The sequence below is a fragment of the Coregonus clupeaformis genome, unplaced genomic scaffold (genome assembly GCF_020615455.1).
Source record: "Coregonus clupeaformis isolate EN_2021a unplaced genomic scaffold, ASM2061545v1 scaf3332, whole genome shotgun sequence".
Lineage (NCBI taxonomy): Eukaryota > Metazoa > Chordata > Actinopteri > Salmoniformes > Salmonidae > Coregonus > Coregonus clupeaformis.
In genome coordinates, this window is record NW_025536786.1 from 1 (window position 1) to 15,659 (window position 15,659).

The 15,659-nt window shown below is 45.3% G+C and overlaps 1 protein-coding gene and 1 pseudogene across 1 annotated transcript; one reads left to right on the forward strand and one right to left on the reverse strand.

The window, feature by feature from the left end:
- Positions 1 to 54: 54 nt before the first annotated feature.
- On the forward strand, positions 55 to 15,569 carry LOC123489806 (annotated as a pseudogene).
- Positions 3,826 to 7,873, reverse strand: LOC123489807. The gene is made up of 2 exons (XM_045220198.1): positions 6,595 to 7,873; positions 3,826 to 3,890 (listed from the first exon to the last, which is right to left on the reverse strand). Exons 1-2 carry the CDS (start codon positions 7,528 to 7,530, stop codon positions 3,861 to 3,863), a joined length of 966 nt encoding a protein of 321 aa, XP_045076133.1. The 5' UTR covers positions 7,531 to 7,873; the 3' UTR covers positions 3,826 to 3,860.
- Positions 15,570 to 15,659: the final 90 nt, after the last annotated feature.

Consider the following 15,659-nt stretch of genomic DNA (forward strand, 5'->3'; position numbering starts at 1 on the left):
ACATTGAATGCTGCACAGACACAATTGTCTATTGATAGACATGTGACACTGTTAGTGACCTTTTGTTTTTTCAGCGCAGGACAGGATGCCCCAGGAGGAGATGAAGAAGCCTCTAATATGGGGTGGTGCCAGCCCCAGACACCTCAAAACCTCAATTTCCGATCCAGGTACCCCCTTGGTTGGCATCCTGGGCACAGGTGACTTCTCCCGCTCCTTAGCCACCGGGCTGGTAGCTTCCGGGTACCGGGTGGTGGTGGGCAGCCGCAACCCCAAGCGCTGTGCCTCCCTCTTTCCCGAGGAGGCTGAGGTGACCACCCAGCACCAGGCTGCCACCCAGGCCGACCTGGTGTTCGTGGCCCTCTTCCCCGAGCACTACTCCACCCTGGCTGGGCTGAGGGAGCCGCTAGTGGGGAAGATTCTGGTGGATGTTAGTAACGGTACTAAGATCAACAGGGATAAGCAGTCCTACGCGGAGCAGCTGGCCGATATGTTCCCAGAGAGCAGTGTGGTGAAGGGCTTCAATGTGATCTCGGCCTGGAGCCTGCAGACGGGGCCACGGGACGGCAGCAGACAGGTAAGGCCTAAGTCCTCTGAACACACAACAGTGCCAGAGAAGAGACAGACAGACAGACATTACTACTCTGAATGACATTTGGACGTACAGTTTTTATATATTTTTTGCTCTAAACCGGACAATGTCTGCAGTTTATGTAATGTTAGATGTTTCACACATTCTCATCTTGCAACCATATTCTCACAGGTGTTGGTCATACGATGTCACTGTAGCTAAACGATGTGATGTAGGGTAGGCTATTGGTGAAGTATAGTGTCTCTTCAGTTGGGTTCTCCTTGGTGAAGATTCCCTTCCCTTAGCTGACACTCTTCTCTTTACTATCCAGGTGCTGATTTGCAGTGACAGCAGTAGGGCCAAGAGCACTGTACTCCAGATCTGCCGCAGTCTAGGCTTCATCCCTGTTGACATGGGCCGCCTCTCCTCTGCCCAGGAGATAGAGAACACCCCCCTGTACCTCTTCCCTTCGTGGTGTCTCTCCACCCTCTGCCTTTTCCTCTTCTTCTATGCCTACAACTTCCTACGTGACGTCATCCACCCTTACGCCACGGCGGGGAAGAGCGCATTCTACAAAATGCCGGTGGAGGTGGTAAACGTGACTCTCCCCTCGGTGGCCTTGGTGACCCTGGCTCTGGTCTACCTGCCGGGCCTCGTGGCTGCCTTCCTGCAGCTGTCGTGGGGCACCAAGTACAGGCGCTTCCCCAACTGGTTGGATCGCTGGCTGCAGCTTCGGGAAGCAGTTGGGCCTCTGTGCCTTCCTCTGCGCAGCCCTGCATGCCGTCTATAGCCTGTGTTTGCCCATGCGCAGGTCTGCACGCTACAGTCTGCTCAATGCTGCCTTCAAACAGGTGAGAAAGCGTCATCAAACTATTTATAAATAGTGTAGCCTACATACTATAAATGAATTAGTATTGAAGTATAAATGTATGGGTCTAAACATAAGCATTAAAAACATTTCTACTCATCAGCATTTATAACGTTTTCAATATGGTAAAACATTTTTAATGGATTATGCATATTATAGTGTAACCACCTGACCTCACAGTAAGCAACAATGTGTGTTTGCTGTGCAGGTGAAGGCAGGCCAGGAGGACTCGTGGGTAGAGGAGAAGGTGTGAAGGATGGAGCTGTATCTGTCTATAGGCATCCTGGCCCTGGGCCTGCTCTCTCTGCTGGCTATCTCCTCACTGCCCACCGTGGGCAAATCTCTCAACTGGAGGGAGTTCAGCTTCGTACAGGTCAGCACATTTGCACACACACACCTTTTCTGTGTACATGAGCAGTAAGTCAATGGAGCAGTCGAAGACTGGCAAAACACATTAACATTGTAGCCTACTGTAGAAAGACAACCTCTGAGCTATGCGTGTCAACTCTTCTTCTCGCATGCCTCGGAATTCATAAAGGGGGAACTTTACTATAATGGTTCCATTTTCCAGGGATTTGTCCTTCTTTGGAGCTTTTAGAACTTCCCCTTCATATGTATGTTAAGCTGATCCAGTCGGCGCCAGATTAGTCACATGCTGCTAGTCCCTGTGATAAAAGGCCTGGGTTCTGCTTGGCCTGTCAGAATGGCCTGTCTGCCAACAGCCCGGAGCCGCAGTAAAACATTTGAGCATTATTCTCCATCAAGATTACAGTCTTGCAGTCCCTTAAGCTTGCAGCCAGCCAGACATAATGTAGTGAGTTCAGTCCTGCTGATTCATAGTGCAGACGACAGACGGACATGGCTTTAAGTGAGTTAGGCTGGTATTAGGAACTGTTAACTTGCCCAGACTTTCTTAACAGAGCCTTGTATAATTATTGGTAAAATGAGATGCATTAAGTATAAAAGTAATAAACATGTATCCTGAACAAAAGTATAAATGCAACAATCTCAACGATTTTACTGAGTTACAGTTCTTATAAGGAAAATAGTCAATTTAAATAAATAAATTAGGCCCTAATCTATGGATTTCACATGACTGGGCAGCAGTGCAGCCATGGGTGGGCCCTGGAGGGAATAGGCTCACCCACTGGGAAGCCAGGCCCAGCCAATCAGAATGAGTTTTTCCCCACAAAAGGGCTTTATTACGGACAGAAATACTCCTCAACATACCCCCCCCACCCTCCCTCTGACGATCCCGCAGGTGAAGAAGCCGGATGTGGAGGTCCTGGGCTGGTGTGGTTACATGTGGTCTGCAGTTGTGAGGCCAGTTGGATGTACTGCCAAATTCTGTAAAATTTTATTGGAGGCAGCTTATGGTAGAGAAATGAACATTCAATTCTCTGGCAACAGCTCTGGTGGACATTCCTGCAGTCAGCATGCCAATTGTACACTCCCTCAACTTGAGACATCTCTGGCATTGTGTTGTGACAAAACTGCACATTTTAAAGTGGCCTTTTATTGTCCTCAGCACAACGTGAACCTGTGTGATGATCATGCTGTTTAATCAGCTTCTTGATATGTATTCTGCCCTGGAATTGCGTTCCCGTGCAAAACTAGACAGATAGCTAACAACTGAGTCTTCAATAAAACTTCCAAGGCGTGACTTTTCTTGAACGAATGTATTGAAAACGTTTATGTTGTGAAACTGCAAATACAGAAAATAATATACTTTAGTATTCAATTCACATTGACATACTGTAGCTGTACATTATACATTTCAAGTTGAAGTTGCATAAATACAAAGCAAGTGCCAAGTTACCATATATCTGGCATGACGACAAACCAAATAGATAATTACTCTATGAGTAACAACTAGCCAACTCCTTTCATTACTCTAATAATGTACAAACACCTCTGTACAATAACAAAGCATATTACACTAGAAACAGTAACAAACTATAGTATGTTTTACATGACGCACGAGCAAACTAATACAGCTAACGGCATCCATGAAAGTCAATGCAATTTGCGTGAGTAAATGTAACCAACTAACATTGATAAGTAAGCAATTCTGTCAATAACAATATTATCATCACTTGCAATATGCTTGAATTGAACTTACAAACAAATATTTTCCGAGGCTGAAGCGTAACAAGAAATAGTTGCACTGAAAGAACTGTACAGTAGCGTTGTTTCTAGCTGCTTGTCTGCGTGCAGAATGACTACTTTACTTCCGTTTTTTGTTGTTGTACATAATTCTAGGTACCAGAAAGCTCCACTAGGGGGCGCTAAACACCATGGAACACAATGAAAGTCACTCTTAATCACTATAATAAAATAATCTGTTACCTTCTAACAAGATGGCAGCACACTCCCCACCTGGTATAATGAAATTGTGCCACTATGAAATAAAATATTTTGCCTCTAGGATGCTTCAGAAAGAAGAACAACAATCTCTCTAGAAATCATGGTTGAATAACAATCTAACACAGGATGCAGTCGAAATAGCAATAGCCTTCAATTCCTACTTTATTGACTCTGTCAGGGTACTGACACAGAACCCCTCCACTGGTTTCTTGGGCTCAGTGCTAGTAAATGATGCTCAACCTGTCTTCATCATAAGGGAGGTTTCTGAGTCAAAGGTAGACAAGGTGATTAGCTCACTAAAGAACTCTAAAGCCAAAGATGTGTTTGGGATGGACTCTACCTTTCTTAAAAACTACAAAGAGTCACTCATTGGCCCCATTACTAAGGTCACCAACACATCTATTGGTCTCGGGGTGTTTCCAAGGGTATGGAAGTCGGCCATAATAACGGCCATCTTTAAATCAGGCGACCCTGCTGATGTGAGTAACTACAGGCCCATTAGTATACTACCTGTGGTGTCAAAGATTGTTGAAAAGTGTGTAGCAGAACAACTGATTGCCCACCTCAACAACAGCCCCTTCACATTACATTCCATGCAGTTTGGCTTCAGAGCGAAACACTCCACAGAAATGGCCAACTGCTTTTTTCTGGAAAATGTGAAGTCCAAGATGGACAAAGGGGGCGTTGTTGGGGCTGTGTTTCTGGACCTAAGGAAGGCTTTTGATACTGTTAACCATGAGATTCTCATCACAAAATTGTCCAAGTTCAACTTTTCCCCGATGCCTTGAGATGGATGAAATCATACCTTGAAGGCAGAACTCAGTGTGTCAGAGTGAGCAATGAGCTGTCGCCCACTCTTAGCTATGATGTGGGTGTGCCCCAAGGGTCAATACTGGGGCCCCTCCTGTTCAGCCTGTACATTAATGATCTGCCTTCTGTCTGTACTGGGTCTGAAGTTCAAATGTATGCAGATGATACAGTGATATATGTGCATGCAAAGAGCAAACAACAAGCTGCACAAGAACTCACTACTGTAATGGTCCAGGTTACAAAGTGCCTCAGTGACTCGTGTTTGCATCTCAATGTGAAAAAAACAGTTTGCATGTTCTTCACAAAGGGGGCAACAGATGCTACTGAGCCAGAAGTCTATGTGTCTGTCATGAGCCCTCTCACTCCACTGGGTTACCACCTTAAGTTGTTTCCACTCTGCTCACCACTCTCTCTCTACTCAGCCTAACTAGCTCCACCTGTCCCTGCTCTGCTCGGCTCTAATTACTCTGCCAGCTGCGCTGCATTACCCACTAACCTCTCCCAGTATTTATAGCCCTGTCTTTCAGCTCTCCTTTGTCAGATCGTCTGCAAAGCTCACACCCGGAACCTGTGTGCTCGCGCTTTGGCTCACCCCTGTTTTGTGACCCCGGACCTGCCTGATTCCTGGATACTCTTCTGCCCCAGGAGAACCAGACCTGCTTCCTGCCATTACGACTCCTGACTACTCTTCGACCCCGGTAACTCTGACCAGCCTTCTGCCTTGCTACAACGATTTTGGATTTCCCTTGAACTGTACTTCTGCCTGTTTTCATCCGCCCCGTTGTGTCTGTGTTTCCTCCCCCCCCCAGGACTTCTGGACCACCAACCACCGGCGTCATCGGACGCATCGCTGCCACTGGGGGGAGGCACAGACCCAGCACATCGGACGGGATAACCCCTGGAGCCTTCACTCACTCCCTACATCCCTTTCCCCTTAAGTTTAAATAAACTTTCTGGTGTGACGCAATTGTGGTCCTCTTGTCGTCTGTCTGAACCGTGACAGTGTCAGGGGAGAAGCTCCAGGGGGTATCTGATTTTAAGTACCTTGGCATCATACTTGATTCCAACCTCTCTTTTAAAAAGCATGTGAAAAAGGTAATTCAAATAACCAAATTCAACCTAGCTAATTTCCGATTTATACGAAATTGTTTGACTACAGAGGTAGCAAAACTGTACTTCAAATCTATGATACTCCCCCACTTAACATACTGCTTGACTAGTTGGGCCCAAGCTTGCTGTACAACAGTAAGACCTATTCAGTCTGTCTACAAACAGGCTCTCAAAGTGCTTGATAGGAAGCCCAATAGCCATCATCACTGTCACATCCTTAGAAAGCATGAGCTCCTGAGTTGGGAAAATCTTGTGCAATACACCGATGCATGTCTTGTATTCAAGATCCTAAATGGCTTGGCTCCCCCCTCCACTCAGTATTTTTGTTAAACAGAAAACCCAAACATATGGCAGCAGATCCACAAGGTCTGCCATGAGAGGTGACTGTGTAGTTCCCCTAAGGAAAAGCACCTTTAGTAAATCCGCTTTTTCTGTGAGAGCTTCCCATGTCTGGAATACACTGCCATCAGACACACATAACTGCACCACATATCACACTTTCACAAAATGCTTGAAGACATGGCTAAAGGTCAATCAGATTTGTGAACATGGTCCCTAGCTGTGTGTTGCCGCTTTCCATGTCTGTTGTCTGTAACTTGTGAGGTGTGGAAACACTTTGTTGCTTTTATGAATTTTGTCTTGCTGCTTTTTGTTCTATGTTGCTCGGTCTGTATGCTACGTCTTGTTTGTCCTATGTTGCTATGTCTGTATGCTATGTCTTGTTCTATGTTGTTATTGTCTATATTGTAATTGTTTTTAATAACCTGCCCAGGGACTGCGGTTGAAAATTAGCCGGCTGGCTAAAACCGGCACTTTTACTGAAACGTTGATTAATGTGCACTGTCCCTGTAAAAATAAACTCAAACTCAAACTCTGAGATTGGTCTCAGAAACACCTTAGCAATCCCTTGCTTGACAACCTTTAGTTCTACTTTCCTGACCTTTTCGTCAGTACTGGGAAAGGTTTTGACCACAAGTCCGACTGGCCAGTCATTTCTGTGCGTCTGACTGTCTTTCAATAAGACAACATCTCCCACTTTCACATTTGGCTTTTCTGCTGTCCATTTTCTGCGTCTCTGCAGTGTTGTCAGGTACTCCTGTCTCCACCTTTTCCAAAAAGTGTCAGCGAGACACTGGACTTGCTTCCCCTGTTTTCCATGAAGATCGTTCATGTGGAAATATCCAGAAGGGGCTGAGGTAGCGTTGGTCTTTTGTGTCAGTAACATTGAGGGTGTAAGAATGGCAGGCATGTCAGGATCGGTTGACACTGACACTAGGGGTCTCGCATTGATTATTGCCATAACTTCAGACATAAGAGTGCTCAAGACCTCATGTGTGAGACGAGTGGAGCCCGTCTGAAACAGCATAGCATCAAGGATACGTCTGGCAACCCCAATGAGTCTCTCCCAAGAACCACCCATATGAGACGAGTGTGGGGGATTAAATATCCAAGTACATCCCTTGTCTGAGAGGTATTTAGTCAACTCTGAGTCATTTGTGTCGATTCCCAGTTCCCTGCAGGCACCTATAAAGTTTGTACCTCGATCAGAGCGTAGCACTTTTGCTGGACCACGGATAGAGAAAAAACGCCTCAGTGCGTTGATGAAGCTGGATGTGGACATGGATTCGATGAGCTCAATATGGACTGCTCTAGTAGACATACATGTAAAGAGTACCGCCCAGCGCTTGGAGTCTGCACTACCACCTCTAGTGCGACGAGTTATGACATTCCATGGTCCAAACACATCAAGTCCAACACTGGTGAATGGTGGCTCTGATGTGAGTCTGTCTGCAGGTAAGTCCGCCATCTTTTGGTCAACTGACTTTCCTCTAACCTTACGGCAGGTGACACACTTGTGGATGATACCAGAGACCAGATGTTTGCTCCCAATAATCCAGAAGCCTGCTGCTCGAATAGCTCCATCTGAAAAATGACGGCCCTGGTGAGCCACTTGCTCGTGATAATGTCTTACCAGCAGAGTGGCGACATGATGCGTCCGTGGGATGATGAGAGGATGTTTTTCGTCTTGTGACAGGTCGGCAGAGGATAATCGGCCTCCCACCCTCAGCAACCCATCCTCATCAATCACTGGGTTCAGCTTTTTGAGTGTACTTTGTTTTGGTAACTCTTTTCCTTTCTCAAGGCATTTGAATTCCCTCTTTGAAGGCTTCATGTTGCACACAGTGAATGATTGTTGTTTTGGCTTGTGACAACTCACTTGTACTGCATGGTTTTTTACACTGATGCCAGCCTCTGCAGTTGTTGTCGTCCGCACTTTCGTGAAAGGATCTGGCAACATGAATGAGTCGTGCTGTGGCTCGATTGAGAGCTTTCCAGTTCGAGAACCTCTCAAAGCGATGAGAGCCGAATTGAGCTCCAGAAACCTTAGTGACGAAGGCAGTGACGTCTGGCCGAATCTCTGCGTCTGCGTCAGGCTCTACAAGGTCAAAATTGATGGTCTCAGACTCACTTGAGTTTGCTTGAGCCAGAAAAGGGGGGACCTGAGAACCAACTGGTGTGCTTTAAGAGTGCGGCTCGTATGGGCCTGGTTGCATGGTCTGCTGGATTGCTGTCAGTGTTTACGTAACACCACTGGTCTGGATGGGTAGACTTCCTGATACGAGTTACCCTATTGGCAACATACACATAAAATATTTTGGTGACATTGTGGATGTAACCGAGAACTATCTTACTGTCTGTGTAGAACTTGGCTGCATTTACATCAATGTCTATTTCGTCTCTGATCAGTTCATACATCTCAACAGCTAGCACAGCCGCACACAGTTCTAGGCATGGGATAGTGTGGGCGGTCGAGGGGCCAATTTAGATTTCCCCATGACAAATCCAACATGGCATTGACCTTCCGAGTCAATAACTCTCAGATAGGCTACCGCTCCTATGGCTACTGTAGAGGCATCCGAGAAGATGTGCAGCTCTCTTCTTTGAGTGGTAGACAAGGAGACTAGGATGTAGGGCCGCTGAATATACAGATGTTCCAACTCCATCAAAGATTCCTTCCACATTTTCCATTCCTCTTCTTTTTCTGTGGGAAGGGGGGCATCCCACTCACTCTGATCAGAAGAGAGTTCTCTGATTAAGGCTTTCCCTTGCATTGTTATTGGAGCCACAAACCCAAGGGGGTCATAAAGACTATTCACTGTGGACAGGATGCCTCTCCGTGTAAAAGGCTTCTCATTGTGGGACACCTGGAATGTGAAGCTGTCTGTTTCCAGGTTCCAGGAAAGTCCCAGGCTCCGTTGAAAAGGGAGAGGATCTACTCCGAGTTCCAAGTCTTTTAAGTCCTTGGCACGGTCCTCCATGGGGAAGGCTTCCATAACTGTTTTGCTATTGGATGCAATCTTGTGTAGTTTCATGTTGGACTCCGCTAACATTGCTTGTGTTTTTCTCATAATGTTGATAGCTTCTTCTGGAGTAGCTACTGATATCAGCCCATCATCGACATAAAAGTTCCTCACTACAAACTGCTTGGGTTCTGACCCGTATTCCTTCTCACCCTGTAGAGCTGCTCGTCTCATGCAGTAGATGGCTACGGCTGGTGAGGGGCTGTTCCCAAATACATGGACTTTCATCCTGTACTCAGTTATGTTTCTATCTGGTTTGTTGTCTTCATACCAGAGAAACCTTAAGTAATCTCTGTGATCCTCACGTACACCAAAACAGTAAAACATTTGTTGCACATCTGTCGTTAGTGCAATGCCATCCTTGCGGAAGCGCATTAAGACGCCCAAGAGTGTGTTGTTTAAGTCTGGACCCCTGAGCAGGACGTCGTTCAGTGACACGCCTTGACACTCAGCGCTGGAGTCAAACACCACTCTTATTTGTTCAGGCTTTTGTGGATGGTAAACACCAAATATTGGCAGATACCAGCGTTCTTTGTCTCCCTCTAGTGTCGGAGAATGTTCAGCTTGGTCGTTATCCAGCATCTTTTGCATGAAGTCAATAAATTGAAGTTTCATGTCAGGCTTTTTGTCTAAAGTCCTACGAAGTGATGTGAGACGCTTCATGGCCTGCTCCCTGTTATTAGGAAGATGACGTCTAGTGGGGCGAAAGGGTAGTGGAGCCACCCAGTTGTTTCCATCATCCTGGAAAACCTGTTTGTCCATAATGTCCAAGAAAGCTTTGTCTTCCACAGATGGTGCTGGTTTATCATCGTCTTGTGTTTTGTTGAACACGGAACATCCCAGGCTGTCTGTGTTCACAGTTGTGCTTGGATCTCTCGAGTGCCCTGTAGAGAGAGAAATGTGTTGCTGAGCTACGCTGCTGTAGTTCTCTTTCACCTGGATGATGTCAGGGCAAGGGCTCAGATAGGACGTGCGACCATTTTGAAGTATGTTTGTCCTGAACACGTTAACACTGGCTGGTCGGTGAGCCGTTCGCAGACAAACTTCACCCACGATGACCCACCCGAGGTCGAGTCGCTGTGCATAAGGAGTGTCGTGGGGCCCATTGATTTGTTCTCGTACCTTGTGTACCCTTAAGATGTCTCGTCCTAAGAGCAGGAGGATGGGAGCGTCTGGGTCCACAGCTGGAATTTTGTCCGCCACTGGTTGCAGATGGGGATGATGATGCGCAATGTCTGGGGAGGGAATCTCCATTCTATCGTCTGGCATCATGTCACACTCTATCAGAGTAGGGAGAGTGAGCTGCTTGTGTCCGTCTATAGACTCCACCATGAAGTTGACGGCTCTCCTGCCTCTCCTGCCTGAAGTGTATGGAGCAGAGTTGTCATTGATGTTGAAGAGATTGAAAAACTCTGTCTTGGCCAGAGATTTGTTGCTCTGTTCATCAAGCACTGCATACATTTTGACAGCTTTCTCTCTTTTCCCAGCTAGATAAGCTTTGACTAGGCATATTTTTGAACATGATCTTGGATTGGCTGCCTCACCACAGATCTCGGTACACTTTGAGGTGACTGATAGAAGAGCATCTTCACCTTGCTCCCCGCCATGCTCTTTCTCTGCTGTAGCGGTGTCTATCGTTGAAGGAGCTGGACCTGGATGCAGAGCAGCAAGATGTCTGTCGCTGTCACACTCGGAGCACTTGATTGACACCTTACAGTCTTTAGCTCTGTGCTGAGTTGACCCACAACATCGGAAACAAATGCCATTCTCTTTGAGATATGATTTGCGCTCATCTAGCTTTTTGTATCTAAATCCGCGACACTTTTTAAGAGGATGAGGCTTGTTATGTATTGGACAGTGATGGTCAGGGCTTTCAACCTTTGTCTTACTGGGTTTGGTTTGGTGGTCTGAGGGCTCAGATGACACATCTGTTTTGTGTACAGTCACAGGTGTCCTGCTGCTGTACCTGACAGGTTTCTCACTTTTCACAGACACCTGGGTAGTTGAGGTGTAGAGGGTGAAGCTGGGGTCGTTTCTAATTTTCGCCTGGTTCCTGATGAATCTCGAGAAAAACGAGAATGGTGGGAATGCTACCCGATAGTCCTCCTTGTATTTGGATCCCTGTGCTATCCATTTCTCTTGTAAACTGAATGGAAGTTTCTCTACTATAGGGTTTACCCCACGAGATGTGTCCAGATAAGCGAGGCCTGGAAGGTACCCTTCTTCTTTAGCACACTCCAGTTCGAGAAGAATGTCACCCAGTTCTCTTAGTTTGTGATTGTCTTTGTTAGACAGTTTTGGAAATTCATCAATTTTCTTCAACAGTGCATTCTCGATCACTTTGGGTGTACCATAGCACTCTTCTAGTCGTTGCCAGACCATGTTAAGCCCTGCTGTTGCATTGAGAATATAGACAGATCTAATTATCTTTGCTTGCTCAGACGACTCTGCCCCTAGCCACTTGGTAATTAGATCTAACTCTTCCCTGGCTGATAGATTCAAGTCTCTGGTCGCATTGAGAAAAGATGCTTTCCATGCCCAATAATTTTCAGGACGATCATCAAACTTCAGGAGTGCGGAACTCACCATCTCACGGCGCAGGAGGTACTTGGTGAGTTCTGGTGCCACTTGTGACTCAGGGAAGCTTTGTGTCGGTGACTGGAAGTGGGTCTGTTTTCCCTTTCCACCATGCTGCTTTTCATTTCTTTTGTACGGAGAGTCTCTGCTCATGCTCCGTTGTTTGCTACTTTCTGGATTGTGGCCTGTAGCTGGGTCAACACTAAGCTCTTGTGTCTCTACTTCAAATGGCATTTCAGCAAAGTAGGGCCTAGCATGTTGTTGCACATACTCACAAGTACGTTGGACTGGACTTAAGGGCTGTGTCCCTGTGTTGAGTTCTCTGTGGAGCTCTCTGCGTTCAGACTCTACAGCTTCTTCAAAGGCTACAGCTTCAGCCAACGCAGCAGCAGCTGTTCTCTCAACATGGAGAACATATAAACTTGCATCCAGTTCCGCTTTTTGTTTCATCATAGAAGCTTCCTTTTCAGCATAGGAGACTCGAGCACGCACTGCGTCTGCCTTGGCACGTGCTTTGATGGCTGCACAACTCGCCGTTGAGGATCTGCTTGACTGTTTTGATGACCTTGATCTTGTAGACTGAGACTTGGTCTCAATGTGCTGAAGAGGCTCCTCCATCTCTCTTACTCGCTCCTCTTCCTCTTTCTGTCGAACACTTGCCTCTGGTTGCTGCATCGTAGACTGCTGGTCATCCCTAGGATCAGAGGCTTTGTTGGCTAATGAACGTAGAATCATAACCACCACGTGCGATTATTCTTGTGCTTGAGCCCGCCGTGATGATGTTTTTTCACTATTCTGCCCTGGAATTGCGTTCCCGTGCAAAACTAGACAGATAGCTAACAACTGAGTCTTCAATAAAACTTCCAAGGCGTGACTTTTCTTGAACAAATGTATTGAAAACGTTTATGTTGTGAAACTGCAAATACAGAAAATAATATACTTTAGTATTCAATTCACATTGACATACTGTAGCTGTACATTATACATTTCAAGTTGAAGTTGCATAAATACAAAGCAAGTGCCAAGTTACCATATATCTGGCATGACGACAAACCAAATAGATAATTACTCTATGAGTAACAACTAGCCAACTCTTTTCATTACTCTAATAATGTACAAACACCTCTGTACAATAACAAAGCATATTACACTAGAAACAGTAACAAACTATAGTATGTTTTACACTTCTTTTACATGACGCACGAGCAAACTAATACAGCTAACGGCATCCATGAAAGTCAATGCAATTTGCGTGAGTAAATGTAACCAACTAACATTGATAAGTAAGCAATTCTGTCAATAACAATATTATCATCACTTGCAATATGCTTGAATTGAACTTACAAACAAATATTTTCCGAGGCTGAAGCGTAACAAGAAATAGTTGCACTGAAAGAACTGTACAGTAGCGTTGTTTCTAGCTGCTTGTCTGCGTGCAGAATGACTACTTTACTTCGTTTTTTTTTTTTTTTACACAATTCTAAGTACCAGAAAGCTCCACTAGGGGGCGCTAAACACCATGGAACACAATGAAAGTCACTCTTAATCACTATATAATAAAATAATCTGTTACCTTCTAACAAGATGGCAGCACAATATGCCACACCTGTCAAGTGGATGGATTATCTTGGCAAAGGAGAAATGCTCACTAACAGGGATGTAAACAAATGTGTGCACAAAATGTAAGAAAAATAAGCTTTTTGTGCTTGTGGAACATTTCTGGGATTTTTTATTTCAGCTCATGAAACATGGGACCAACACTTTACATGTTGCGTTTATATTTTTGTTCAGTATACTTAGGGATGGGGATGAAATGGGTGAGTCACGACAGTGAACCTTCCCGCCTGTCAAGGGTAATTATAATTCAGCTGCTCTCTGTAGTGCCCTGTACTGTGCTAATAATTAGAGGGAACACACACACAGACACACACACGCGCTGACTACAGGGGGCTCATTAAGGACAAATGTTGAGCTTGTAGGTCATACTGTCCCCTTGGGCCTCTTTACTACACTCGTGAGCTAATATACTGCACATATAATATACCACTCAAGTCACCACTTCCTTTCACCTCACTAAGATGTTGAGTTATTAGGTTATGTAGAAGGTTCAAAGGTCAACAGCCAGATCCCCGGTGTTCTGTACATCTGGGTAGGCCAACCTCGTTTGCATTTACAGTCTTTCATAAAGGGGTTTGTTTGGGTATGGATGGAGTATTGGGGGATTTATAAGTTCAGAAGTGTATTTTTTAAAACGTTCAATATAAAATGGGCCATCACCATCGGATCTCACGACCTGACATTGTATTGAATAAAAAAAACAGGATTTCAAACCAAATTAACTTATAGTGAGTACATCTGAAGCCGGCTATCACCCAGATTCAGTTCAATTCAAATACGTTTTCTCCCCTCCAGTCCAGACTTGGCTACACCGCCCTGGTGATGGCCACCCTCCACACGCTGACCTATGGCTGGGACCGGTGCTTGGACCCGGAGCAGTATCGCTTCTACCTCCCTCCCACCTTCCTGCTGGTGCTGGCCCTGCAGCTGGCTGTGCTGCTGGGGAGGCTGGCTCTGTCCCTGCCGTGTGTGGCTCTCCGGCTGAGTCGTATCAGGAGGGGTTGGGAGAAGAGCCATCCGCTTCACACTGCCTGAGGACGAGTGTAACGGGCCATCACAGGATGACATCAGTAATGTTTGAGAGAGATGCTTGGTTTAGTCTTACATGCAGGGTTGAATGAAGGAAGCATGGAAGACACACACACACACAGGCAAGTGGCGATGGGAGAGAAGTACTGACCGTGTCATTATAAGGGATGGAATATCACCAACAGTAGCCTTATGCATCAAAAACAATTTAGGGATTTCAATGGCCTTTGTTTTACTAGTGAACATGCTACTTGTTTGGATGCCATTTCATCTATAGCACTACTGTTTACCTTGGTATATTTATCAAGAGAAATGAACTATGGTTGTATTGCTCACTAAGCCTCCGGCACATGTACAGTTATGCATTTCGGATATGGCTATTATAGTGCTGCTTTTAAATTTGCTGCCGCTACTCCCTTTAACTAAACTGGAAACCAGACATTGTCATTGTCTTCCTACTAGTCTCTTAGCCAGTCAAATACTGGGCATCCAATGCTATCGCACAAATCAAAATAAAAGTAGCCTCTGTCTCAGGCTTTCACTTCAATGTGAGCGAAGCCTGGGCATCCGAGGCTGTACTTGTAGTACTGTTAGATGCCTCAGCTCTGTCCTGCTCGCGGCTGAATCTGGCTCAGCTGTCTGATTTGCCTGCCCTGACGCTAAGGTCAGTCAGAGCCAAAATGTTGCAACTCACAACAATGTCATCGGTTGTTTGGGGGTGTCATGCCTGCTTCTGCTGTGTAATCGCTTCTTACTGCTCGGAGATGTGTTTAGAAAATAGACCTTTATATTTTCTGCCTTAGATTATTGTTGCACTGTTTTTACGCGTCAATGAATGCACTATAATGTTTAGACTTTACCTGGTCAGAGTCTTTCAAAGATCAAATGTGTGTCAAAGATTGGAGAAATGTACTATCAAGTCCCAAATTGTTGCTGGCACCAAACCCAGTCGAGGATGGCTCATGTTTTGTTTCTGTGTTGAAGTTACACTGTGATATAGGTATAATTTAAATATGACATTGTATAAAATGTACTAATTTTATTGAATGATCAAACAAACCTGCTGTCATGGTGACTCAATGGTACATCTGAAATTGTAAGAGCTATTTTATATTCTCTGACTGTTACATTTTTTCTTGCGTCACTTGTGGTTCTGTTAAATGTACGAATTTCCATTGGTTTATCCACAAAATGAAATCAAAGACATGTATATTTTGATAGTGCTTATTTTCAGAATAAACACAGTATTTTCCACAACTTACCAATTCATTGTTATGTAGAAGTTCATGAATGTATTTTTATTGTCTCACTCCTTACTGACCTGGAGAGAGACTGTGGACACATGCTGTCC

Coding starts and splice junctions, on each gene's coding strand:
- LOC123489807 (XM_045220198.1), bottom strand. CDS start 7,530: ATGGCGGACTTACCTGCAGACAGACTCACATCAGAGCCACCATTCACC. Junction 3,891..6,594: donor TTCTGAGACCAATCTCAGAG/TTTGAGTTTGAG, acceptor ATTTCTAGAGAG/ATTGTTGTTCTTCTTTCTGA.